This window comes from Malus sylvestris, chromosome 13 (assembly GCF_916048215.2).
Source record: "Malus sylvestris chromosome 13, drMalSylv7.2, whole genome shotgun sequence".
NCBI classification, from domain to species: domain Eukaryota; kingdom Viridiplantae; phylum Streptophyta; class Magnoliopsida; order Rosales; family Rosaceae; genus Malus; species Malus sylvestris.
The window spans coordinates 1,618,531-1,638,649 of NC_062272.1; the positions used below are offsets into that span (position 1 = coordinate 1,618,531).

Genomic DNA, 20,119 nt, shown 5'->3' on the forward strand with positions numbered 1-20,119 from the left:
GTTACTCACTTTAGCGACACGTGTCACTTGAAATCCTATCCGAAAAATGATTGAGATTACATAAAGATTAGAAACTTGGAGAGTTACTCACGTTAGCGACACATGTTACTCGAAATCCTATCAAAAAAATTATTGAAATTATATAAAGATAAGAAATTTGAATGCTTATTCATTTGGCGACCAGTAGCATTCAAAATATGTCTGAAAACCTTATTTTAATATGGTAGTTTAATTTAATTAATCATATTAATTTAATTAAAATAATAAATTATGTTTGGCCTATGATCCTTTGGCCCATTCGGTTGAAGATGATATAAAATATGATTTAGTACTGTTCATTAAAATATAATTTCTTGCATGACTATAGAGCTACAAGAAGTTCTTTGACCCTCTTGAAGATGACTTAAGATATTGAGTCACATGCATAGCATTTCAAGGTTATTTAACTTTACTGTCATCTCAGTTTTATTTATAAGTGAGCCACAATGTGACAATTTATTTGGCATCTTGCATTTTGAAGATTCTCATCATTACCAACAACCCCAATGATTCGCTCTACAATTCTGTCCACTTGTGAAGTCTTTAAGCAAGAATGCTTGCACACATGAAAGAAAATGCTTGATTATTAGTGCGTAATTTTATACTCATTGAACGGTAATTTTTTTTTTTTTTTTATAATATTACCTTTGTGCCACATGGCATGTTCTAGTGCGTCTAATTTTAAATGTACAGAGAAATCAACAATCAAGGTTAATTCAATAGTGAAATTTTTTAATTTAAAGAAGTAAGAATTTTATTATTTTATAAATACGCATCTTCTCAATTTCTTACAATACATTTCAATATTTATGTTTATTACTATCTCCTATATTTATTTTTTACTTTTCACATCTTCTTTTTATTCAAAAAAAAAAAGAGTGAAAAGGGATAAAAAAAAAGAGTTTTAACAAAACACTTCCGATATTGTTCACTTTTAACAAAAAATCATTTATACCTTTCTATGATACTATTCATTATACCTTTAAAAAAAGTTTTTTATTAAAAATAAAGTTTTTTTGAAGTTTTCGTTTGTTTTTCTTTGAAAACAAAAAAGAACAAACTTACAAAGAATAATCTCCTATACATTTGATCATTTGATCATTGAGGTTAAATAGAGAACTTTAATAAATTTAAACAAAAAGACATTCCTTAAATTTATCGAATTTCAATTGAAAAACCAATAAATTTGATTAGTGATTAGAGTTTTTTTAATATTAAATAATTGAATTAAAATTTTATATGAAATATTTACAAATGAATTAAATTTGATCAAAATTAATGAATTTCTCAAAATTTCAATTAAATGAACCACATAAAATTTGAAGTTATTCATCGATGTCTTATGTTTGGTTTTCATCAAAAAAAGAATTCGAACCATATTATTGTTAATATATTGTGAGAATATATTGTGAGAGTTACCTATTCGTCCACGTATAGATAATATCATTTATTAAAAAAATTTGTTACATGGACAAAAATGTAATTTGGGATGATTGGGGGAATGTAATGGCGATTGGAGGCGGGTTTGTGAGAGGAGAAAAATGGGAAGGAGGCGGGAAGGGAAGATATGGGAGTCCCAAATTTCCAAATCCACAACCAACCCATCATTCAAGCACAAAACCCGTACTATGATGCCATCGTCTCCCACAGAAGAGTAAAATCTGTGGAAGGACTTGATCTCCAGGGCTTCCATGGCAGGGGGTCCTGTAGAAAACCTACAAGTAAATCAGAGCCATTGATTCATTGCTCTGCCCTTTTGCCTCAGCCCTTTGATTCATTCAAACTTGAGAAAAAAATTGCAGAAGGAAGATATGAACATAAACCCAAACGTCTGCTAACACGCTGTGACGCTGCGCCCTCTCTCTGTCGAAACCCTAGCTGAAAAACTTTGCATCTTACTGTATTTATAATCGCTAAAATGGCTAAATTGCACTAATAGCTTCCGTATTTACTCGGTTTTTCAGTTTCGTCCTTGTAACTTTTCAGAAAGGCCCAACGGGGTTCGTGAGGATCTGTCTGGGCCGGTAAAGGCCCGGCCTTTTCTGAAGGAGTAAATCGAAAAACAGAGAAAAGTATCCTCAGACATGGAGTGAGAGATATCTAGACGACAGAGAGAGAGAAAGAAACAGACTTTCCTTTCAGTTCCGAGCCATAATCTGGTATTTTAACGTTAAATCACAAATTTGACGTTGTCTTGTTCCTTGTCAATGTTAAGAATGTTGTTTCCGAGGTTAATTTTTCCATGTTTTGACACTTTGCATTCTTCCTGTGTACCTGTTTACTCAATCGTGTGCAGGTTTTGATGTTTTTGCTGTTTAGGGATGTCCAGTTCTTGGGGTGAGCTTGCTTGTTGCACATGGCACCCACAGTCTCAGCTGTGCAACCTGTAAGTTTCTAACTTTTTCATTTCCTCTCATCAACAGCCTTAATTTTATGAAGAATTTTCGATTTCCAAGTAAGATGTGGTAGAGTTGCTTACTAAGATGCTTTGAAGTTTTGAACTTCCCGAATCGTGTTTCTGTATCGTGCCGTGTGAGAGTTGAGAATTCACGTCAAACGTCAATACCATCGGAAGGAAATAGCCGCAATATCTTACAATTTTCGGTAGCGCGTGAGATTTGAGTGAGAGTTGCAGAATCACAATGCATAGAGTCGGGAAAATGGCCCAAGAGAAACAAAATGCCTGCGGTTTTGAGCATATAGAATGTGATAATATGCTAGTGTCCATGTCCGGCGTTGTGGAGTTTGAGGAGGAAAATAGAGTGCAAGCGTGTGCGGGATGAGAGTGATTGGGAGTGGCTAATGCGTAATTGCTATGTTGTTGTAAATTATTTTGACATATTCTAAAACTATTTGAAAACATAGGGATAAAGTTGACATCTTTTATATGATGATTGACAAAGAGTTTCCATTTCAGTGCTTCAGCGGGAATGGATTGAGAAGTGCAATTGCTTTTGAAGCTGAGAAGGGATATCGGAATGCTTTGGGTAGAAAAATGAGGTCTGGAAGTTATATACAAAACCGAGCGCAATGGCGTTCTAGGATTCACATAGCCGACCCCACTTAGTGGGAAAAGGCTTTGTTGTTGTTGTTGTTGTTGTTATGACAGCATGTAAGTAATAAGGTGGGCATGCCTATTTCGATTTGCAGGTTCAGTAATTTTCTCTTTTCAACGGTATCGAGATTATGTTCTCGTCCAAAGCATAGTCTTGTCAAAAATAATTTGGAGGAAGTAGATATTTTTGGCATAGCAAGCATCTCAGATCGGTCAAAGTTGCTCAATAAGGTAGGTTTTGTGTCTATACAAGTTTGATTCACAAAAAGTTGTACTGTTTGTGTTTGATTGCTGTAACTTTTTCTGATGTGCATGGATCCTGACTAAGGGAATGCGTAAGTTTGCTCTTCATATTCTTCTGTTTCTTTTTCTTGTAGGTATCTGCTTTGGTTGGTTATGATAGTCTTGATGATTTGATTGAGAATGAAGGAGCTGAAAAGCAGTCCGGTATGCATGTTAGAGATGTCGTAGATGAATTTGATGTCTCCTTGGTGTGTGCACGATTTCCATCAATCATTTTAGGTAGTTCCCCTCGGGTGGAATTGTATGATGGAACCACCAGTTTCAATGAAAGGATGCTTTTGTCAACTCAAAGTGGTGAAGGATTTCTGTCTGATACTATGTGTGAAGAGCAGGTACGAAGATTATCTTTTGTAAATATGGGATTTTATGTATCCTGCTTATACAGGTGTAAAAAATTCCTTATTAAGAGAAGATTCTTAAATACTGCCCTTATTTCTCCAGTCCACAACTGTGGTTATTGAGGAAAACTCACATCAAACAGTTCCTGTGGAGGAATCTTCTAGCAAGGTTTTGCTTAAATCACAAAATCATACTGGGTCTGTTCAGTTTTCCCTGGACAGTTCTATCAGTTTCATACCTGGAATAACTAAGAAGCGCTGTCGGCAGCTAGAAGACTGTGGCTTTCATACAGTGAGTTTTAGGAAATTATGTTAAAGGACACATTACTCTTCTTATCGAGAATCTGAAAGAAGCCTTGTGTTTATATTGCTTTGGTTTTGTTTCCATACAGTTGCGGCAATTGCTTCACCACTTTCCTCGGACCTATGCGGATTTACAGAATGCTCAGATGAAAATTGATGATGGACAGTACTTGATTTTCATTGGGAAGGTATTAAGTTCGAGGTATTAAATTTTTTCCAAAATATCTAGTGAATTTTTTTTTTGTGCTAACCTTATCAATTGGATGAGGTAAGACCCTACATGTGTAATCTGATAGATTCCAAGTTAGCTTACTCGTTAAGGTTTTTAGTTTGTTTCATAGTTATGGTTCATGAAATAATGAGAAACAAATTTGTTTCGAAAAACAATGAGGCACAAGTGGGAATGTAATTTACTTGGTGACCGACACCTTGATGTTTTGACATATGAAGTGATGTTAATCTGTTTCTGTACGAGATAAATGGATATCTAGTTCAATGACATAATGAAGAACATTTCATGACATATTATATGCTAGGATTGTGCTTTTGTATCTCATATCTGGTAAAGCTTCTCTAGACATGTTACATGCATTTATATTTACTTGTGTACGTAGCCACTTATTCACTCACTTTTTGTTGCCAATCTGCAGTAAAGTTTTTGTTTTTAAAATCGATATCTTACCTCTTCTGTTACAGGGGAATCAAAGCTAGTAGTTCTTTCTCATTTATTGAGGTAGTTGTTGGATGCGAAATTATGGACGATGAATCAACTGAGCATTTGAATGATTCTGCTGATGGTAGAAGAAAGAAGACAATTTCTTTGCATCTGAAGAAATTTTTTCGTGGCGCTCGTTTTACTTCTCTACCCTTTCTTAGACTTGTTGAGGGAAAGCATAAAGAGGGGGACTTTGTATGTGTTAGTGGCAAGGTAAGCTTATGGGTTTTTTCTCTGTTGTTGGACTAATTGCTTGCTCCTCAATTTGTTTTTATTGGTTTAGAATGCAATGATATTTTGTGTTATTATTATTATTATTATTTGGACTGTTACTTGGTGCTCAAATATATAGTTAATCACAAGAAGAATATAGTCCAGAGAGTAATATTCATATTCCTTCTGCGCACCTATAAACTATTACTTTGGGCCAGTTTCTACTGGATGGAAGATGACAGAATCTATGTGTAACTCTTCTGTTGTTGTTGGTCTTTGTTTGCTGATTACTCTTTGGATTCCTGTAATGTTACCAGAAATTAGAGTCCTGCATGTGAACTACCTTAAAGACCTTTTGATGAGTTTATGGTCACTCGCTGGTTAGTGCACTTTGCAGCACTTTTAGTGACAATGGATCCACATCAATTGGCTCACCCTTTCATGTGCTGAAACCATTAGGGCGTAAACAGAATCGATTTATGAAATTCTGTACAATTGCTATCTTGAGATTTTATCATTCATTTTCTAATCTTTGTCTTAATTTAGAGCCTTGTACTTACCATGTTGCCTTTTAACATAGGTAAGGACAATGCCTGTCAAAGGTCACTATGAAATGAGAGAATACAATATTGATGTGCTTAAAGATGAAAATGAAGTGTCTTTTCATGCAAAAGGGAGGCCTTATCCTATATACCCTTCAAAAGGAGGTTTAGATCCAAATGTTTTGAGAGACATCATTGCAAGGTCTGTGCCTCTGACCTTTTATGAAACTTCATTTCTAACATCATAACATAACCACTCTCTTTAGCGGGGTTATAGTTTCCGATTCTAATTTAGTTTCGCCTTATTCTAAGTTCTTTATACAACATACCCCAGTTTCTGGGCGCGTGGCTGGTTTCTCAATATTAGAAATCTAATTTTGTGTTTATCATTTATGCAATAACATTACTCCGTTCATCCTATGGGGGTTACTTCTTAGTTCTTTGCAGCTGTTTTGAATTATTTGAACTATGGTATTAATTAGGTAATCTCTTTGTAACTTGCTCCAATATCAGTAAACTAAATCTTTACTATTTTTACTTGTCCCAGAGTTGCACAAGTTTTGGCTGTCGATGTTGATCCTATTCCTAAAAATATCACTCAGGACTTTGGGCTGTTAAGCCTTCATGATGTAAGACACTTCACTTGTGTCCTTATTATCAAGCATATATGCAATTGAAATTCATACTTTTGACTATGGTCACTTATACCCCTGTGAACCTTAGCATCTCAATTGGCATCACTTTGTCTTAGTGTTTACCTGTATTTATTAAAGAACTAGCTATATTTACCCCTTGCTGTTCTTTTAATAACTTGTTTTGGCATACAGAAAAACTTGAGCTGATGTCCTTTTTGCACTAATAATACAGGCGTACAAGGGGATTCACGAACCAAAGAGTATGGACGAAGCTGATTTGGCTCGGAAAAGGCTAATATTTGATGAGTTCTTTTACCTGCAGGTGATGTTGACTAAAATTTCGTAATTAGTTCTCTTAGATTTGAAGTTTGAACTGACCTAGTTGTTATTGCCCGTCAGTTAGCGCGCCTTTACCAAATGCTTGAAGGTCTTGGTACACAAATAGAGAAAGATGGATTGCTGGATAAGTACAGGAAACCTGAATCAAGTGCTGCTTACGTGAAGGAATGGTCCATTCTTACCAAGAAGTTTTCAAAAGCTCTTCCATATACCCTTACTCCTAGTCAACTCACTGCCGTTTCAGAAATCATCTGGGATCTAAGGCAACCAGTTCCTATGAATCGGCTTTTGCAGGTTGTAATCTTGTGTACAGGATGTATCCAATTGTTCATATTTGTTACAATATGAAACAGTATTTTAATGCTGATTTTGACGTTCATATCATGTAACTAGAGCACCTGCAGTATATATAAAAAAAAGTGAGGACAAAACATGATAATTTTTTCTTGGCATCTGGTTGAATACAATTTTAAGCCTAGACTTTTGCCCTAATTCTGTTCCTCTCTCTTTTCAAATTGGCCGCCCGTGTTCTTCATCCTAATTACCATGGCATGCACAGTAGGTATACTTGAAACTAAAGGACATTCTTGATTTATAAATGTTGTTACACTTATTTTCAGGGTGATGTTGGTTGTGGGAAAACCGTGGTAGCTTTTCTAGCATGCATGGAGGTTATTGGCTCTGGATATCAGGTTGGTCTTGTTTAAAGGTTTTCATTTCAGACCTTTTTTCATTTATATTTTCGTAATGTAATAGGAGTTATGATCTTTGTTACTAACAGAAGGTAACTGGTTGTTTTTATTTGTTTCATGTAAAGGCAGCTTTCATGGTTCCCACTGAGTTGCTTGCAGTCCAGCATTACGAGCACTTAAATAAATTGCTTGAAAATATGGAGGATGTTGAACGAAAACCTTCAATTGCTTTACTAACAGGCTCAACCCCATCAAAACAATCACGGATAATTCTTGAGGCATGGATTAATGTCCACTTCTTTTGTTTTGTTAAGTATAACGTTTCACATCCTAGTTATTGGCAGTGATACTAACATTGATATTGCGTGTATCAGGGTCTCAGGACTGGAGAAATATCGATGGTCGTTGGAACCACCAGTTTAATATCTGACAAAATCGAATTCTTTGCATTACGCATTGCAGTGGTGGATGAACAACACCGTTTTGGTGTGATCCAGAGAGGACGGTTTAACAGTAAGGTTGTTTGCTTCTAATTGAACCAAGTATTCTAGTTGTGTCCTCTGTGGTGTAGTACTCCACTTTTGTCCTGTATGCAAACTGTTTCATTTAGACCTTATGTAATATGGATGATTAGATTTTGATGGTATTGTTCTAGGAGTTCATTTTGTGTGAACATTTTAGAATGTCCTTGGATGCTGCTTGCTGTTCTCGATGTTTCCATGAAATTTGAAATGGTTCCGTTTTATACTGTAATTCTTTTTGTAAGATGAGCTAACTGAGGCACTAATCCCTGCAGCTATACTATACCTCCATAAATTCTAGAATGGTAGCCGCCAGTTCAGATGTGACCTCAAAAGGTGACAACCATATGGCTCCTCATGTTCTTGCCATGTCAGCTACTCCTATCCCGAGGACACTTGCTCTTGCTTTATATGGGGATATGTCATTGACACAGGTAAGCATTTCTCTTTTCTCATTTGGATATCAGGCTCCAAGACTGTGATTTACAACAACAACAACAACAAAGCCTTTTCCCACTAAGTGGGGTCGGCTATATGAATCCTAGAACGCCATTGCGCTCGGTTTTGTGTCATGTCCTCCGTTAGATCCAAGTACTCTAAGTCTTTTCTTAGAGTCTCTTCCAAAGTTTTCCTAGGTCTTCCTCTACCCCTTCGGCCCTGAACCTCTGTCCCGTAGTCACATCTTCGAACCGGAGCGTCAGTCGGCCTTCTTTGCACATGTCCAAATCACCGGAGCCGATTTTCTCTCATCTTTCCTACAATTTCGGCTACTCCTACTTTACCTCGGATATCCTCATTCCCAATCTTATCCTTTCTCGTGTGCCCACACATCCCACGAAGCATCCTCATCTCCGCTACACCCATTTTGTGTACGTGTTGATGCTTCACCGCCCAACATTCTGTGCCATACAACATCGCTGGCCTTATTGCCGTCCTATAAAATTTTCCCTTGAGCTTCAGTGGCCTACGACGGTCACACAACACGCCGGATGCATTCTTACACTTCATCCATCCAGCTCGTATTCTATGGTTGAGATCTCCATCTAATTCTCCGTTCTCTTGCAAGATAGATCCTAGGTAGCGAAAACGGTCGCTTTTTGTGATCTTCGCTAGATTGCTCCGGTCATTAGTGTGGATAAGTATATAAATGGATAGAGATAGGAAAGCAAACACAAGATGTACGTGGTTCACCCAGATTGGCTACGTCCACGGAATAGAAGAGTTCTCATTAATTGTGAAGGGTTTACACAAGTACATAGGTTCAAGCTCTCCTTTAGTGAGTACAAGTGAATGATTTAGTACAAATGACATTAGGAAATATTGTGGGAGAATGATCTCGTAATCACGAAACTTCTAAGTATCGGAGTGTGGTGTCGTCTTGACTTGCCTTATCTGTCTCATAGGTAGATGTGGCATCTTCTCTGGAAGTACTCTTCCTCCATCCAGGGGTGGTATCTTTAACTGGTGGAGATGCACAAGGTAATGTATCAATTTCACTTGAAGCTTACTTGTAGTTTCAGGCTTGGTCAAGCGCGATACAAACCATGTAGTAGGAGTCCCCCAAGTCGCCGAGCTAGGGGGTCTGCTGAAAGAGGTGACAGACAAGGTAAGCAATCAGAGCTCCGACTGATTGTTCACCTTCTCCCCATCTTGCAGCAGCATGAAGGATAAAGAGAAGAAAAATGAGAAGAGATGATATGAGATACTTTTGCTTTTGAAGAAGTAACTTTCCACAGGCTTATTCTTGAACTGAGCTGGAGGGTTTTCTGGTTTCCTCCAGAGTATAAGGCCGACTGAAGAATTTGAGGGTCAAAACAAGTCCATCAAATCTAGAGTACGTTCCACCCTGCTGATATGGGATACTTTTGCTTTTGACAGAGTAATGGATGTATCGGCACGTGTGCTGTTACGCTTGTCTCCACATGCTTCCTTGTATCCTTCGCACTTGCCCTATCTGTTCCTCAAGCAGATGCGGAATCTTCCCTGGAAACATAAGATGTTGAAGATGAGTACTCGAGAGCAATGCCAGGTAAGTAATCAGGTAAGGGGTTCCAGGCAGTCAGTTCCTGGCTGGAAGCTTGATTCCAACTGCTGACTGATTGCTCTCTTTCTCCTTGTCTTGCAGGTAAAAACAAGGCCAAAGGAAAAGACAGGGAAAAAGCATGATATGGGATACTCTTGCTTTTAACCCTGATGATATGAGATATTCTTGCTCTAGTATAGCTTGTTTGCAGAGGTATTATCGGGGGGAAAGAAAGCTGAATATTTCGAAAGGCTTCGTTGGGAGTGCCCTCTCAGATATGATGAAGGGTTGAGCATTTTTGCAGGTCTGCCTGTCCGTTGGGGATGGAGGTCGACATATATAGGAGTCTCCCTAACAACAAGTAGTAATGCTATTCCTTTACCCTGCTTGGTCATAGCACGGTAGTGGGAGCTGCCAGTTTCACATGTTTTAACTCTGTCAGAGCACTTTGAAAAAGTGGTCTGTGGTATCTGGCTCTCGAGATTCGGAAAACGATGCCTCTTCGATTTTTGAGAAAGCAATCATGTTGGGGGTCTGACTCTCGAGATTCGGAGAGCAGTGTCTCTTCGATTTTTGAGGAAGTAATCATGTTGGGAGTCTGGCTCTCGAGATTCGAAGGGCGGTGCCTCTTCGATTTTGGAGCAAGCAATCTTGTTGGGAGTGTTGTCTCGAATGTGAGTAAAGGTTGGGCATGTTTGCTAGTCTACCTTGCCACGAAGCACAAAGGTTGACACACAGGGACTTTCCAATTATCCAGCAATGGTACTGTTCCTTTACCCTCTCTTCAATTTTGAGAAAGTAGTCATGTTGGGAGTCTGGCTCTCGAGATTCGGAGGACGGTGCCTCTTCGATTTTGGAGCAAGCAATCTTGTTGGGAGTGTTTTCTCGAATGTGAGTAAAGGTTGGGCATGTTTGCTAGTCTACCTTGCCACGAAGCACAGAGGTTGACACACAGGGACTTTCCAATTATCCAGCAGTGGTACTGTTCCTTTACCCTTGTGGGTAATAATATGGTAGCTAGACCTTCAAAATTTATGTGTCTAAACTTTGTTAGTGCTGTTTCTTTGCTATTCTTTTACCTTTCTTGGTCAGAGCGATGTAGTGGGAGCTGCAAGCTTCACGTGCTCAACTTTGGCAAAGTTATATGTGGTACCCATGAGCTATTGTTGCGTGTGGGAAGTGGGTGATTGAACAGTAAGATTCATGTGCTTTCTACTTCACCAGAAGTCTTCGACAGAATGCCCATAATTTCTGCAAAGCTGAGTGTGCGTGTGACCGGTGCTGACAAGGCTAGAAAAGTAGGTGCCTCTTCGATTTCTGAGATTGGCCCTCGTGGTCTCTGAGCAGCCCAGCTTTTGAGAAAGCGAGCGCCTCTTCGATTGATTCGGAGAACGATGCCTCATCGATTTTTGAGAAAGCAATCATGCTGGGGGTCTGGCTCTCGAAGATTCGGGGAGCAGCGTCTCTTCGATTTTTGATAAAGTAATCATGTTGGGAGTCTGGCTCTCGAGATTCGGAGGGCGGTGCCTCTTCGATTTTGGAGCAAGCAATCTTGTTGGGAGTGTTTTCTCGAATGTGAGTAAAGGTTGGGCATGTTTGCTAGTCTACCTTGCCACGAAGCTTCTCTTCGATTTTTAAGAAAGTAGTCATGTTGGGAGTCTGGCTCTCGAGATTCGGAGGACGGTGCCTCTTCGATTTTGGAGCAAGCAATCTTATTGGGAGTGTTTTCTCGAATGTGAGTAAAGGTTGGGCATGTTTGCTAGTCTACCTTGCCACGAAGCACAGAAGTTGACACACAGGGACTTTCCAATTATCCAGCAGTGGTACTGTTCCTTTACCCTTGTGGGTAATAATATGGTAGCTAGACCTTCAAAATTTATGGGTTTAAACTTTGTTAGTGCTGTTTATTTGCTATTCTTTTACCCTTCTTGGTCAGAGTGATGTAGTGGGAGCTGCAAGCTTCACGTGCTCAACTTTGGCAGAGAACTTTGGCAAAGTTTTCTGTGGTACCCATGAGCTATTGTTGCGTGTGGCAAGTGGGTGGTTGAACAGTAAGATTCATGTGTTTTCTACTTCCCCAGAAGTCTTCGATAGAATGCCCATAATTTCCGCAAAGCTGAGTGTGCGTGTGACAGGTGCTGACAAGGCTGGAAAAGTAGGTGCCTCTTCGATTTCTGAGATCGGCCCTCGTGGTCTCTGGGGAGCCCAGCTTTTGAGAAAGTGAGCGCTTCTTCGATTTCTGAGATCGGCCTTTGTGGTCTTTGAGCAGCCCAACTTTTGAGAAAGCAAACGCCTCTTCGATTTCTGAGATCAACCCTCGTGATCTCTAAGCAGCCCAGCTTTTGAGAAAGCAAACGCCTCTTCGATTTCTGAGCAGGCGCCTCTTCGATTTCTGAAGCTCCGTCGAGTGCAGATTTTTATAGGGGCTGGCATTAAGTTCCAAAGCACACTTGAATCTCCACCAGTAGAAGCTTCATTCTTGCACTTCTAAGATCTTGATTTGTCCGACCTCTTCTCTCTTCAACACCTTTGAAAATGTCTGGCCCCTCCGACCGTCGTTTTGACTTGAACCTTGTTGAAGAGGCAGCCCCGCCTTCTCCAGACAACATATGGCGTCCATCCTTCGTCTCCCCCACTGGTCCTCTTACCGTTGGGGATTCCGTGATGAAGAATGATATGACCGCTGCGGTGGTGGCCAGGAACCTTCTCACTCCCAAAGATAACAGACTACTTTCCAAACGGTCTGATGAGTTAGCTGTTAAGGATTCGCTGGCTCTCAGTGTTCAGTGTGCAGGTTCTGTGTCTAATATGGCCCAACGCCTATTTGCTCGAACCCGCCAAGTTGAATCATTGGCGGCTGAAGTGATGAGTCTCAAACAGGAGATTAGAGGGCTCAAGCATGAGAATAAACAGTTGCACCGGCTCGCACATGACTATGCTACAAACATGAAGAGGAAGCTTGACCAGATGAAGGAAACTGATGGTCAGGTTTTACTTGATCATCAGAGATTTGTGGGTTTGTTCCAAAGGCATTTATTGCCTTCGTCTTCTGGGGCTGTACCGCGTAATGAAGCTCCAAATGATCAACCTCTGATGCCTCCTCCTTCTAGGGTTCTGTCCAGTACTGAGGCTCCAAATGATCCCCCTCCGGTGCCTTCTCTTTCTGAGGCTCTACCGACTGCTGAGACTTCTCCTAAGCAACCTTTGTGAAGGCTCCCTCTTGTGTGTTTATTTTGACTCATGTATATGTACATATTTGTAGCTTATCGGGGATATCAATAAATAAGTTTTCCTTCATTTCAACGTATTGTGTTAAATACACCAAAGCCTTATTCGCTAAGTTCTTTGAATTTTCTTTTGTTGAAGCTTGTATGTTGAAGCTTTCTGAGTGGAGCATGTAGGTTGGGGTAGTGTTCCCTTAATTTTCCGAGTGAGGAAAACTTCTCGGTTGGAGACTTGGAAAATCCAAGTCACTGGGTGGGATCGGCTATATGAATCTTAGAACGCCATTGTGCTCGATCATGTGTCATGTCCTTCGTTAGATCCAAGTACTCTAAGTCTTTTCTTAGAGTCTCTTCCAAAGTTTTCCTAGGTCTTCCTCTACCCCTTCGGCCCTGAACCTCTGTCCCATAGTCGCATCTTCTAATCGGAGCGTCAGTAGGCCTTCTTTGCACATGTCCAAACCACCGTAACCGATTTTCTCTCATCTTTCCTTCAATTTCGGCTACTCCTACTTTACCCCGGATATCCTCATTCCTAATCTTATCCTTTCTCGTGTGCCCACACATCCAACGAAGCATCCTCATCTCCGCTACACCCATTTTGTGTACGTGCTGATGTTTCACCGCCCAACATTCTGTGCCATACAGCATCGCCGGCCTTATTGCCGTCCTATAAAATTTTCCCTTGAGCTTCAGTGGCATACGGCGGTCACATAACACACCGGATGCACTCTTCCACTTCATCCATCCAGCTTGTATTCTATGGTTGAGATCTCCATCTAATTCTCCGTTCTTTTGCAAGATAGATCCTAGGTAACGAAAACGGTCGCTCTTTGGTATTTCTTGATCTCCGATCCTCACCCCTAACTCGTTTTGGCCTCCATTTGCACTGAACTTGCACTCCATATATTCTGTCTTTGATCGGCTTAGGCGAAGACCTTTAGATTCCAACACTTCTCTCCAAAGGTTAAGCTTTGCATTTACCCCTTCCTGAGTTTCATCTATCAACACTATATCGTCTGCGAAAAGCATACACCAAGGAATATCATCTTGAATATGTCCTGTTAACTCATCCATTACCAACGCAAAAAGGTAAGGACTTAAGGATGAGCCTTGATGTAATCCTACAGTTATGGGGAAGCTTTCGGTTTGTCCTTCATGAGTTCTTACGGCAGTCTTTGCTCCTTCATACATATCCTTTATAGCTTGGATATATGCTACTCGTACTCCTTTCTTCTCTAAAATCCTCCAAAGAATGTCTCTTGGGACCCTATCATACGCTTTTTCCAAATCTATAAAGACCATGTGTAAATCCTTTTTCCCATCTCTATATCTTTCCATCAATCTTCGTAAGAGATAGATTGCCTCCATGGTTGAGCGCCCTGGCATGAACCCGAATTGGTTGTCCGAAACCCGTGTCTCTTGCCTCAATCTATGCTCAATGACTCTCTCCCAGAGCTTCATTGTATGACTCATTAGCTTAATACCCCTATAGTTCATGCAATTTTGTACGTCGCCCTTATTCTTGTAGATAGGCACCAAAGTGCTCGTTCGCCACTCATTTGGCATCTTCTTCGTTTTCAAAATCCTATTGAAAAGGTCAGTGAGCCATGTTATACCTGTCTCTCCCAAAAGTTTCCACACTTCGATTGGTATATCGTCTGGGCCTATTGCTTTTTTATGCTTCATCTTCTTCAAAGCTACAACCACTTCTTCCTTCCGGATTCGACGATAAAAAGAGTAGTTTCTACACTCTTCTGAGTTACTCAACTCCCCTAAAGAAGCACTCATTTCATGTCCTTCATTGAAAAGATTATGAAAATAACCTCTCCATCTGTCTTTAACCGCGTTCTCTGTAGCAAGAACCTTTCCATCCTCATCCTTGATGCACCTCACTTGGTTTAGGTCTCTTGTCTTCTTTTCCCTTGCTCTAGATAGTTTATAGATATCCAACTCTCCTTCTTTGGTATCTAGTCGTTTATACATATCGTCGTAAGCCGCTAACTTAGCTTCTCTGACAGCTTTCTTCGCCTCTTGCTTCGCTTTTCTATACCTTTCACCATTTTCATCGGTCCTCTCCTTGTATAAGGCTTTACAACATTCCTTCTTAGCCTTCACCTTTGTTTGTACCTCCTCATTCCACCACCAAGATTCCTTTTGGTGTGGGGCAAAGCCCTTGGACTCTCCTAATACCTCTTTTGCTACTTTTCGGATACAACTAGCCATGGAATCCCACATTTGGCTAGCTTCCCCCTCTCTATCCCACACACATTGGGTGATTACCTTCTCTTTGAAAATGGCTTGTTTTTCTTCTTTTAGATTCCACCATCTAGTCCTTGGGCACTTCCAAGTCTTGTTCTTTTGTCTTACTCTTTTGATATGTACATCCATCACCAACAAGCGATGTTGATTAGCCACGCTCTCTCCTGGTATAACTTTGCAATCCTTACAAGTTATACGATCCCCTTTCCTCATTAGAAGAAAATCTATTTGTGTTTTTGACGACCCACTCTTGTAGGTGATCACATGTTCTTCTCTCTTCTTAAAGAAGGTGTTGGCTAAGAAGAGATCATATGCCATTGCAAAATCCAAGATAGCTTCCCCATCCTCGTTTCTCTCCCCAAAACCATGGCCACCATGAAAACCTCCATAGTTGCCTGTCTCCCTGCCCACGTGTCCATTTAAATCTCCTCCTATAAATAACTTCTCCGTCTGAGCAATTCCTTGCACCAAGTCTCCAAGATCTTCCCAAAATTTCTCCTTCGAACTCGTATCCAACCCTACTTGAGGTGCGTACGCACTAATCACATTGATAAGTTCTTGTCCTATTACAATCTTGATTGCCATGATTCTATCTCCTACCCTCTTGACATCTACAACATCTTGTACCAAGGTCTTGTCCACGATGATGCCAACACCGTTTCTCGTTCTATTTGTGCCCGAATACCAAAGTTTAAACCCTGAGTTTTCTAGATCCTTTGCCTTACTACCAACCCACTTAGTTTCTTGTAGGCACATAATATTTATCCTTCTCCTCACCATAACTTCCACTACTTCCATAGATTTTCCCGTTAAGGTTCCTATATTCCACGTTCCTAAACGCATTTTGCTCTCTTGAACTCAAACTTTAAAAATTACATTGAGATGCCTAATCTTAAAGTCTTGTTTGCAGTGAAAATTTGAACTTTCTTAAGAAATAAACCAATCTAAGATTATTTCTTATTGCAATCAAGGTGTTCGTGCCACATTTAGTTTAAAAGGGAACTATATTCAGTTTAAAAGTTAATAGGTATTCTATTTCTTGGTGGCCGCTGCATTTGTATAGGTTGATACCCTGTATTGAGTATTTGTTGATTCTTTCGTTTCTATTTTCTTTGAATAACAGATAACAGACTTACCTCCAGGAAGAATTCCAGTTGAGACATTCATCATTGAAGGAAATGACAATGGATTTGAGGATGTTTATGAGGTGATTGTCCTTGTTTTAACTTTGTTACAGGACTCTAATATATATATATATATATATATATATATATATACATATTTTTTTTTTGAAACACAATAAAGCCATTTGGTGCAGAAAAGGTTTTGGATTTGAAAAAAAAAATGAAGAACATCACTGGGTTCATCATTTTGTTAAGAGATCATGGTCGTCTTCACAAGATACTTGACAGAATGACAGATATATTATTTTCTTGTTAGACTAGAATAGAAAGATTTTACTAATTCTACCCTTTTGATTTTATTATTTCTGACGCAAATGATATAGCATGTAACAGATGATGCTGGATGAGTTAAAAGAAGGAGGGAGAGTCTATCTTGTGTATCCAGTTATTGAACAATCTGAACAGCTGCCGCAACTTCGTGCTGCTGCGGCAGATTTTGAAGCTATATCTGATAGGTTTCAGGGCTACACTTGTGGATTGTTGCATGGAAGGATGAAGAGTGATGAGAAAGATGAAGCGTTGAGAAAGTTCAGATCTGGAGAAACAGATATACTGCTTTCCACACAAGTAATTGAGATTGGTGTTGATGTTCCGGATGCATCTATGATGGTTGTTATGAATGCTGAGAGATTTGGGATAGCTCAGTTACACCAACTTAGAGGACGAGTTGGACGAGGAGTGAGAAAGTCTAAATGTTTACTATTAGCATCTTCTTCCAGTAGTCTAACTCGGCTGAAGGTCCTGGGGAAATCGTCAGATGGTTTTTATTTGGCAAACATGGACCTTCTTTTACGTGGACCTGGTAACTTGCTTGGCAAGAAACAGTCAGGACATCTTCCAGAGTTTCCTATTGCAAGATTGGAAGTAGATGGCAATATCTTACAAGAAGCGCATCTTGCTGCTCTGGTAAATAGTACTCCTGCTGTGTCCTTTTAATCTTATAAATTCAGTGATAATTTCTTGGTTACCATTCTTTTACATGGTTCTATTTATTAGACTATTAGTACATAAAACTAATCTGTGTGCAAGAATTTCTTGCTGTTTAAGGTTTAATTTTCTATGGTACAAATGCATAGTTGACTCTGCAATTCATGTTTGGTTGATGCTCTAGTTCATGTAGTATAACACATGCGGTGATTCTTTTTACAGAAAGTTTTAGGTGCTTCCCATGATTTGGAGCAATTCCCGCTGCTTAAGGCAGAGCTTAGCATGAGACAGCCGCTGTCTATTCTGGGTGACTGAGTGTCGTGGTAAAATTTGGAACCTTGCAAATCTATACAAGATTCTATTGGTTGTATTGATGGCATCTTGTCCTTTTTTGTGTAATAGTATGATTGCTTTCGGGAACCATGTCGTGTATACCATATCTGTTGCAAGCTTGATGCTTCTGCGTGATTTCCTTAGCGGTAATCCCAACTCCAACTTAAGGATTGTACTTGTGATATGAATTAGTTTGATTAGAAATACTTGTACACAAAGAACAGTGATGTCTTGCTGAAGATGTTTGCTCGATTTCTTAGGTTGCCTCCTTGGAATGGAGCAAAGTCGTGACGTAGAGTTAAGGGGAGCAACTGGTAATGGCTAGTCATGAAAAACGTTGCCCTGGTCGAATTTGGAGAGCAAACACTGAATATGCAGACATGCCCATTTTTGCACACCAGCGAAAAGGAATGCCATATTCAAACATGCTTTTTGCCATTGAAGTAGATTGTTAATCACTGTTTAGTAGGCATTTTTTTACATAGTTTGATATGTCAGCATCCTAACAATCCGCTTGCTTGAATTTCGAAGAATTCTCAAAGATGTATAAAGAAAGTGAGTAATCTGCTATGTAATTTTTATGTTTTTGCTTCTGTTAACGTTTTGATCTCTACCTAGGTTTCACATGTTTAGGAGATTCTTTTCCTTAATCGACTCGTCTTCTCTACGAATTTCTGTTTCAGAACGTAACGATTTTTCGACGAAATTCGGTAATTTTCATTGAAAGACTGCTCCTCACGTACTTCCTTGTATAGCTCTCCGTATCTGCTGAACATCCTGCCCAGAAAAGGACTTGAGAATATATTGACACAAATTATTGAAGAAAGTCAATGCGAACATTTGTAGAAAATGAAATCTTTGTCGTTCTGTTGGACCATATGTCGCGTAGAGATATTTAAGGTCCATATTTCTTTTTTCTGCAATGACACGCAAGTAAAAGTAAAGAAGAATACGATTATATCGTAGTGCTTTATGACGACTTGAAATTTTACATTATCATTTGAGACTTTCGCAAAGAAAAATAGTTTCTTGAAATTGTCGAGGAGTATACATCAGAATGAAGTCATCGAAATTATTGAGGATTCTCTGTTACTTCACAGTTTGACGTTAATTTTTTTATCATCATTATACATCATTGTATCAAAAACATGGTGTGTCAAAGAATTTATGAAGAATCTTATTTTTGCGAGAGTCTCTTTAGCATTTTTTTTTAGTAAGTTGATGATATCACGTAATGGTGCGACCATCGTCACGAGTGAGTGTGAAACCACAAGGTCGACGGAGGGACCCACCTGTTATCCACTGGTATTACAGGCACGGCAATGTTTGATGGAATGCCCAATCAGCAATTCACGAGAGGGGGACAAGCAGACAAGTGGGTCCCAAACGGTTCCCTACCAATCATTCAAAAGTGGGGTTCACAGCCACCATGTTCCATGACTTGTCTTCCACGTAATGATCAAAGTGGACCCCCACCCCCACCCCCACGCCTTTGCCAAATATGCAATAATAATTCTCTTTTCTCTTCAGAAATATAATAATTCCTACTAAAAAGTTAGGACTTTACGACCGAAAAATCAAATAAATAAAAAGAAAGAAAAATAAATAGAATTTGGCCTAATGACTGAGCGATGAGGGCGTGGGAAGGCCGTGCTGTGTGCACAAATGACTGCATGCGAGAGAAGCTGAACTAAGACCAACGGCTGATGATTTGACATTCTTTTCACGTAACAAGGTTCAGTAATATTACTTAAATGAGAATATTTAGGTGTAACGAGTGTATATTTTTTGTGCCTGTCTTTCTCCTCATTTGATGTGTGATAGATAGAAAGACGAAAATATATATTATACGCTTTGTTGCACCAAAGTCACTCTTTAACTTAATGCAAAAGTAATCAACTACTCTTCTATCTAGTTGTATTCATAAGGGATGTAGAGAGTTGTTTCACGAACAAAGTTAAGAAATCTTACATAGGCTAAGGCTAAGTCTACTTCTCCAATTGCCTTTCCATGATGGAACTTGAACTTCATGTATCAACTTAAGTTTGCACCACACGTGAAGCCTAATAGTCACACGTTCTTCACTTTACTTATTAAGATGTATCGTTCATATATTTAACGTGAACTTCACAACACGTGAACAAACGTGTGAGAGAATATTGAGAGTTGACGCACATTGGAAAATTCAGGAGCATTAGTGTGGCACTTGGGTGCACAGTAAAAGTCGTTGTAAACATCATATATACTTTGTTAAAACTTTAGCATTCATTTAAAGTAAAATGACTAATGATGTTAGATGGGTTTAACAACATGATAATTTCACGCCAGTTGTCTGACTTTAACCAATAGAAATGTCGGTGTGTCTCACAAGTGTTTGATTTGGTTTTTGACATACATTATAAAACAAATGGCCGGTTGTAATTCTTCACTCTGTGAAAAGATGGAGAGATTTTTTACTGTGATAGAAATACGGT

The 20,119-nt window shown here is 39.3% G+C and overlaps 1 protein-coding gene across 3 annotated transcripts; it reads left to right on the plus strand.

Moving 5' to 3' along the window:
• Positions 1–1,569: 1,569 nt before the first annotated feature.
• On the plus strand, positions 1,570–18,244 carry LOC126596595 (ATP-dependent DNA helicase homolog RECG, chloroplastic-like). Of its 3 annotated transcripts, XR_007614002.1 has the most exons (21): positions 1,570–2,198; positions 2,336–2,425; positions 2,957–3,039; positions 3,190–3,325; positions 3,472–3,729; positions 3,839–4,027; positions 4,128–4,240; positions 4,735–4,966; positions 5,547–5,710; positions 6,056–6,137; positions 6,376–6,465; positions 6,543–6,776; positions 7,103–7,174; positions 7,300–7,452; positions 7,549–7,692; positions 7,971–8,129; positions 16,325–16,408; positions 16,719–17,291; positions 17,535–17,635; positions 17,715–17,791; positions 17,906–18,244. XR_007614002.1 is itself a non-coding variant. In XM_050263228.1 (20 exons), the coding sequence occupies exons 2-19, from the start codon at positions 2,396–2,398 to the stop codon at positions 17,625–17,627; spliced, it is 2,889 nt and encodes a 962-aa protein (XP_050119185.1). In that variant the 5' UTR covers positions 1,570–2,198; positions 2,336–2,395; the 3' UTR covers positions 17,628–17,635; positions 17,906–18,244. The 3 variants fall into 3 exon arrangements, 1 of the variants encoding a protein (XP_050119185.1); XR_007614001.1 differs by having other exon boundaries at positions 17,535–17,791; XM_050263228.1 differs by lacking the exon at positions 17,715–17,791.
• The last annotated feature ends 1,875 nt before the right edge of the window (positions 18,245–20,119 follow it).

What these genes read in the sequence shown, in the direction of transcription:
- LOC126596595 (XM_050263228.1), top strand. Translation starts at nt 2,396, where the DNA reads ATGGCACCCACAGTCTCAGCTGTGCAACCT. An exon ending in GCTTTGGGTAGAAAAATGAG is followed by an intron (nt 3,040 to 3,189) that starts GTCTGGAAGTTA and finishes TTCGATTTGCAG; the next exon opens with GTTCAGTAATTTTCTCTTTT. An exon ending in GGCTGTTAAGCCTTCATGAT is followed by an intron (nt 6,138 to 6,375) that starts GTAAGACACTTC and finishes CTAATAATACAG; the next exon opens with GCGTACAAGGGGATTCACGA.